The 7,866-nt window shown below is 42.0% G+C and overlaps 1 protein-coding gene across 1 annotated transcript in view; it reads right to left on the reverse strand.

Annotated features, from left to right (window-relative positions):
* sap18 (Sin3A-associated protein) overlaps window positions 1-5,850 on the reverse strand; it is a 9,801-nt gene extending 3,951 nt beyond the window's left edge. The window contains exon 1 of the mRNA XM_013913624.1: window positions 5,686-5,850. Coding sequence (XP_013769078.1) covers window positions 5,686-5,850 — 165 coding nt within the window. The remainder of the gene's footprint in view (window positions 1-5,685) is intronic.
* Window positions 5,851-7,866: the final 2,016 nt, after the last annotated feature.

A 7,866-nucleotide genomic window follows, 5' to 3' on the forward strand; every position in this document is an offset into this window, starting at 1 on the left:
TATTGGGGTGGCACACCAAAAAGAGAATTAGCGGTTTTATTATGTTGTTGTCAAATATAAGTTATATAAGAGAGAAAGAAAAGAATTATATGCCTTGTTAATTTCCTGCTATTAAAGTTAATATCACTGAAAATAGGTACATATGAAAGCAAATAAGATTTTGAAATCTGAATTCGCTCTCTCAGTATGGAGTGGGGGTGGCCAGTGCACCCCTGTCTGAAACACCTGTAGTAGCCTTTCAGATGATGTTACTGAAGGGGGGTAAATGCTCATCCTGCAGCACTTGTACAGACTTCCACAGAGTGGCTGATCTGAGATCAGGCAGCCAAGTCCACCTACAGATGTGAAACCTGCTATTCAGTCACATGCTGCTCTCCCCCTCACTCATTACATGGTGTGAGGGTGAGCGTGTGTAGATTTCTGGGTAACATATATGTGAGCGTTGTACAGTGCGTCTTTGTACAGTATGTATGTGTGTGTGTTTGTGCAGTGTGTGTATCCTAACAGTGCCTCTCTCTGTTCTCCTGCAGTTGTGGCTGATCAGGAGCTACTCTAACAATCAGCTCTATTTTACCTCTCTCTTTTTCTTTCCACCCATTCACTGTGTGTGCGCGTGTCTTTGAGCCCCCCCACCATCACCACTGCATCACCACCTCCTCTCATCAGAATGGGCAGCCAATCTGCCAGCTTTCACCCCTCTGTTTTCACCCTGTGCTGACTGAGAGATCAAACAGTGGCTCTTTGAGTCGGGCCCTGACACTGATACTCATTCATTGATATGCATCAAGAATAAGTGGCGCTGTTATTCCCCTAATGACTCCATTACAATCACTAACGCCCTCTCTGTCTCAGCTCGTGTCTCCTCATCATGCTGGGTCATGTTACGTGTAGTTATGCACATGAGATTCCAGCCAGGACGTCTGCAATTCTGCACGGGGACGCTTCTGCTTCATTCATCAACTTTTAACAAGCTGGCAGCTTTTTGTTTGCAAAATATTTGTTTTACAGTTTATATCCGTACCACTCAAACTGCAGCACAGAATGCAGAACAAGTTAGAGCTTTCTGAGCGTCCTTATTGTAAACTGAGGAAGTTGTGCTTTATCCTCCCACACGTTGACAAACAGTGGGAAAGGCTCATCGGTCACAGCCATCAGCAACACACAGAGCTGCTCTGTCCTGCAGGGTGACTGTTGCCAAGTCCTGGTTTGGACCTGAAAAATCATCTGACTCTACCTGTTTCAGCTTACAGCCACAAACGGATCGCGCGCACACATTAAACCCCAGCGCAGCTTTGCTTCTTTCTGCTCTCTGACTTCCACACTGCAGAGGAGGTGCAGTGGATGGTCATCCAAACCAAGTTTATTTAGTTGGGAAAATCCAGTATGTCAAAGAAAAGGCAACATGACTAGTCCCACTCATCTTGCACATGAAACTGAGCTCTTTTCCAAAGAGCACTAACCAGCCTGTGAAACATTAAAAAGTGGAAAATTTCTATGAAACTTTACTGGAAGCAAACCTTTCTTGCATTCCCTTTGTTCTTTTACTTCCTGCCAAGGTTATCTTTTTCCCCCCTCTTTAGTAATTGCCTGCTCTGTGTTAGGGTACCTGGGTCGTTGACCCAGTGGTTTCAGTTTTGTACCTTTTATTTGTGTTCTCATCTTAGTTTATTATTGTGAAGGTTTTGGTTTCTGTTTTGCATTTCTATTTTCCCAAGTTCTTCTTGGTGTGTGATTATGTAGTTCTTAAGTTTTGGTTTCCATACTCCCTCTATTCTGTGTCCAGTCAGTCCATGTCTCTGTTCCCTCTGTTGCAGTGCCTGCTTGTGAGTCTGTGTCTGTAAGTTCAGTCTGTAGTTCCTGTTTTACTTTGAAAGTCTGTCTCATGTTATCTGGTTTTGCTTCCTTTGTCTTGTCAGCCCAGATTTGCCTCAGCTGTGTTTCCCTACTGTCTCTCATTCCCTGATTGTTCCCTCTGTGTATTTAAGCCCTGTGTTTTCATCTGTCTGTGTCGTGATCCACCCTCATTCAAGCTGTGTGTTTTGGCTGCGTGCTTGAGTGTTTGTATTTTGAAGTTTGTTACTTTTGAGTTCAGCATTAAAGCTGTTTTTTTGAGTTCATGTTTTGTCTCCGGAGTCTGCACTGTAGGTCCTCCATTTCACCACTCCTGCCTGCACACGACGCCCTGTCCTTATTAGTCGTGATCAATAATTGGTGTTTCATCTCATTACTACTTTGAATTTATATTCCTGAATAAATTTTGATAAAACTTTGTAGAGGTGTAGAGTGAGGTCATGTGAACAGTCCATTATAAGTTGATTTACATCCATCGAGGACTTCAAGGTCAACTTAATGGTTACTGGTGGAAAATGGACGAAAACCTTATAACTTGAAACTATGAATCTCACAAGTTTTGATGTGTATTATCAACATACAGAAAGCACTGAATAAAAATACATTTGGCCTCTGACCTCTGCTTCAAGATCAGTAGTTTGATCTGAAGGTCAAAGTAATAATAATTCTAGACAAGGCTATTTAAAACTATGTTTTTTATTGCCATTGTTTGTATTATATGTATATTGACATATAGGGAGTGATATATGGGGATTCTAGCTATCACCTTTCTTTGGATCTCTGACCTCTTCTTGAGGTCAAATAAGATCAAAATTTAATAAAATGCCTTTTATCCTTAAAATCATGCTTAAAAATCTTTGTCTTTGTCATATACAGGGTGGGCCACTTATATGGATACACCGTAATAACATGGGAATGGTTGGTGATATCAAAGTCCTGTTTGTGGCACATTAGCATATGTGAGGGGGCAAACTCCTCGAGATGGGTGGTGACCATGGTGGCCATTTAGAAGTCGGCCATCTTGGATACAACTTTTGTTTTTTCAATAGGAAGAGGACCATGTGACACATCAAACTTATTGGTAATGTCACAAGAAAAACAATGGTGTGCTTGGTTTCAACGTAACTTTATTCTTTCATGAGTTATTTACAAGTTTCTGACCACTTATAAAATGTGTTCAATGTGCTGCCCATTGTGTTGGATTCTTAATGCAACCCTCTTCTCCCACTCTTCACACGCTGATAGCAACACCGCAGGAGAAATGCCAGCACAGGCATCCAGTATCCGTAGTTTCAGGTGCTGCACATCTCGTATCTTCACCCCATAGACAATTGCCTTCAGATAAAAGTCTAAGGGGATCAGATCGGGAGACCTTGGGGGCCGTTCAACTGGCCCACGACGACCAATCCACTTTCCAGGAAACTGTTCATCTAGGAATGCTTGGACCTGGCACCCATAATGTGGCGGTGCACCATCTTGCTGGAAAAACTCAGGGAACGTGCCAGCTTCAGTGCATAAAGAGGGAAACACATCATCATGTAGCAATTTCAACTATCCAGTGGCCTTGAGGTTTCCATTGATGAAGAATGGACCCACTATTGTACCCCATATACCACACCAAACCATCACTTTTGTTGTTCCAACAGTCTTGGAGGGATCCATCCAATGTGGGTTAGTGTCAGACCAATAGCGATGGTTTTGTTTGTTAACTTCACCATTCACATAAAAGTTTGCCTCATCACTGAACAAAATCTTCTGCGTGAACTGAGGGTCCTGTTCCAATTTTTGTTTTGCCCATTCTGCAAATTCTGTGCGCTGATCTGGGTCATCCTCACTGAGATGCTGCAGTAGCTGGAGTTTGTAAGGGTGCGATTTGTGAGTAGCTAATATCCGCCGAAGGGATGATCGACTAATGCCACTCTCCAGTGACATGAGGCCAGTGCTACGCTGTGGGCTCTTGCTGAATGAAGCTAGGACAGCCACTGATGTTTCTTTATTAGTGACAGTTTTCTTGCGTCCATATTTTGGCAAATCCAACACTGAACCAGTTTCACGAAAGCATGGGAGATGGGTGGTCTTGTAGGGTGTCTTGCAGTCTACTGCAATGACCCAGTTACTGCGTTCACCAGATATCAACACAATTTCGATCCGCTCCTCACGTGTTAACCTCTTCGACATGTCAATGGCTGTGAACAAAGAGAAACTTGTAAATAACTCATGAAAGAATAAAGTTACGTTGGAACCAAGCACACCATTGTTTTTCTTGTGACATTACCAATAAGTTTGATGTGTCACATGGCCCTCTTCCTATTGAAAAAAACAAAAGTTGTATCCAAGATGGCCGACTTCTAAATGGCCACCATGGTCACCACCCACCTTCAGGAGTTTGCCCCCTCACATATACTAATGTGCCACAAACAGGACTTTAATATCACCAACCATTCCCATGTTATTACGGTGTATCCATATAAATGGCCCACCCTGTAAATTACAATAACAGGCTATGATCAGTTAAATATGTAACAATATGAATATCCTTGCAGAATGTTCCTAAATAAGGTTTTTGTTGAAAACAATATAAGGTTGTGATCAAAAACATTTTAAATTTGACATTGATTCCTAAACAAAAAAACTGATTGTACTAAGTAATGAAATTAATGCGTTATATCCACATAAAATATTTCAAAATTATGTCAAGCCTTTTAAAATGGGTTTTAACAGAGCAAATAACAAAACTCTCAGAGTGCTTCTTGTCACAATCCAGAGTTTTTCTTGTTGCTACATTTCTGCTAAAAATATTATCTGTATTTCTCCTCTCTGTTATCTCTTCCTCCTAAAATGCACAATCTGCGCTGTGTTGTTTTATTTTGAAAGTCATCACAGGAAGCTATCAGACATCATCCTGTCTCACTTCACACTGAGAGGCACATCTTTGATTTCATGCAAAGAAAGCAGGAGCTGCAGGTTTGTGTTTTAGTTTCTTAGACTGAGATTTTCTTTTAAATGTGACTGATGCAACAACAGGCTGTGTGTGTGTGTGTGTGTGTGTGTGTGTGTGTGTGTGTGTGTGTGTGTGTGTGTGTGTGTGCGCGTGTGTGTGCGTGTGCGCGCTTTCATACTGAAAAGGATCATGTGGAATACTTTCATGGAGACATCCTGACACTGAAGACACAAGGTAAGAAAACAACAAAGACAAAACAAAAGTTAATCTTAATTCATTTTGGTAAAAGTTGCTTCCGGTTTTTATCAGAATTTCTGTTTTTACTTTACGACAAAACATCTCCAGCTAGAAACAAACCTCTAAATAAGCATGACATGTGAAGTATATCCCAGGTTCTTTCAGTGCAAGTACACATCATCTAAAAAATATGAATGAACCAATCAGTGACCGAGTGTGAACAGTGAAGCTCAGTGAGAACCGCAGCAGTGTGCTTGTACAGTGTGTTTCAGTGTGCTTTTAGATGAGTGGGCTCGGTTCAGTACAGTCCACAGTGGGCAGAGAGGTTCATCAGTTCACATGAATGCTGGCAGTGGACCTTCTCCCCTCCTCCTCTCACTTTCATTCCTTTTCATCCCGTCCTCTTTCAAACTCGTCTTTTGTTCAGCGACGGTCTCTGCTTTCATCGTTTGCCACTGACTTCCTTGTAAATCTGAAATCTGAAATCGGTGTCCATGTGTCAGACGTGTAGAGGCTGTAAAAGTAGCAGATAAACACAACCGTGTAATGACAAGAAATGCAAACGAGTATGCTGATGAATCCCTGTTCTGTAGTGCAAGCATTCCCATTCCCTTGTCACTGTCCATTCCCTCAGGATGTCTTGGCCCGCTCTGTACACTCAGTTGGTCGGGGCGAACCGTCATGCCACCAGCCTGGGTAAAATCTGGCTCTCTGTGCTTTTTATTTTCCGGGTCATGGTGCTGGTTGTTGCCGCGGAGAGCGTCTGGGGGGACGAGCAGTCTGACTTCACCTGTAACACATTGCAGGTAGGACGTGTCCATTTTTACATCCGATCCACACATGGGATGTAAGTTATAATGACACTTATTTGTTAAAATAAGATTTGGGTTTTATTGTCTGAGCTTGAATTCTGCAGCTCAAAGAATCATTCTCTCACCCCTAGTTCTCGAAGAATACAGAATCTACTCTTCTCACTGGTTTTAATAGATGGCTTCTCTCCACTGGTTTCCTGTCTAAGAACTGACTTCAAAGTTATACTGTAAAGTTTTATACTACATAAAGTATTAATAATCTAAAAAGTAGTCACTATCTATCACCACTTAATATTTTTATTGTGCTTTTATTGTGTCGGGCGCCACTCCTGTCAGCCAGGAAACGGAGACTCTGTGACAAGTTTAAACGACAGCTGAGTGATGGCATGGACCGCAGTATCAGAGGAGTGTTTCGAGCTCTTTGTTGAATTGGTGCCACGAAGAATTAAGACAGTTCTGAAGGCAAAAACAGGTTCATCCCTAACCCTAACCCTAACCCTGTCTCCGGTGTCCTATTCGCGCCTTGTTTACGGTCCAAAACAAGTTAAGCAAGTGAATGAATCAAGCGGCGATTTACATTTCTCTAGATGTCTTGGGCATTTACCCAATATATCTGTAAATGATGTTCATCGACTTGTTGATATTTTTCCCCCGCGCCTCAGAGCAAAAGAGAAAAGGGATTCAAATGTTATATTTCTCAGCTGTCCCTCGTTTATCGTGGGTGTTATGTTCTAAAAAATAACAGGCGATAGGTGAAATCAAGTAGCCAATTTTATGTTTTGAAGGTGCAAAACGTTTTGTGGACATTGTCGACATACAGTTCTGCACTTCAGAGTCACACTACTAGCGATCGATGCAGCGATTCTGTACTGTACAGGAGAGACGTCACGGAGGAGATCGTCTGCAGCGATCAGGACGCAGGACACAATGTGATGTAAAAATAAGCATGCAAACTTGCACTAAAAAATCCGCGAAACAGCGAGGTGAGAGGTGAACGGGGTTATTAGCGAGGGACCACTGTAATTGTGAAGGTAAGTCACAACATACCCTTCGTAAATACTAATGTATAGAAACCCTTACCAGCAATCGTTCATTTTTTGTGTGGCTTTTTTTCACGGTTTGTTGACATGCTGTGTAGGTGTGTACTTGACTAGCTGATATCGACATAACAGGGAAACATCTGGCTTGACTATTCTTCACCTGTAGTTTGAATGCTGAACATTTTCCTGTTTAAATCATAATAACTGTCACTATACAGAGATGTGCTTCTGAATGTGGACGATGTGTCTTCTGCTGCAGTAATGCAGTTCTGCTTGTGTTGAGTGATGTAAACAACTGATCAATCTAAACTCTTTAAACGTCAAAATTGATCATTAGATTTTTTATGACACAACAGTGGTGAGTGTTCCCACCTTCTGCTCTTTGTAGCGATCTTTCCTTTTTCGTGTTTTGGACATGATTTTGGAGGATATCTTCGCAGTAGCGATTGACCGCAAAGTAAAGCTACCGGAAATGTACAACCCCACATCCGGTCTCAAACCAGGAAGTTAGCATTTTCTCGTGCACAGGGTCTAGTAACTATACACTGATGTTGTCATAATTGTGACGGTTGGTTTGTTTTTCCCTCAGCCTGGCTGTGAAAACGTCTGCTATGATCAGTTCTTTCCTGTGTCCCACATCCGTCTCTGGTGTCTTCAGCTTGTCTTTGTCTCCACGCCAACACTCCTGGTTGCCATGTATGTGGCCTATCGTAACCACAGAGATAAGAGGAAGCTCCTTCAGGTGTGTGCATTGTTTTATTATGATTACGGCAAAGTCATCGTGATGACAGACAAAATGATGATGTCATTTGGGGCAGCTGTGACAGAGACCTAATTTGCCCCCAATGCATCAATCAATGTGTGTAAGTTAATATTAGATAAAAAGGCACTCAGACAGTCAGGTGATTAATCAGCTGATTGACGCAATTCTTTTGTGCATTATTTTTGTTTTTGAGTTTTAAGCTGTGCATTCCATATGCACTTC

The sequence above is a fragment of the Pundamilia nyererei genome, unplaced genomic scaffold (genome assembly GCF_000239375.1).
Source record: "Pundamilia nyererei isolate P.nyererei 1_Seehausen unplaced genomic scaffold, PunNye1.0 scaffold00141, whole genome shotgun sequence".
NCBI classification, from domain to species: Eukaryota; Metazoa; Chordata; class Actinopteri; order Cichliformes; family Cichlidae; genus Pundamilia; species Pundamilia nyererei.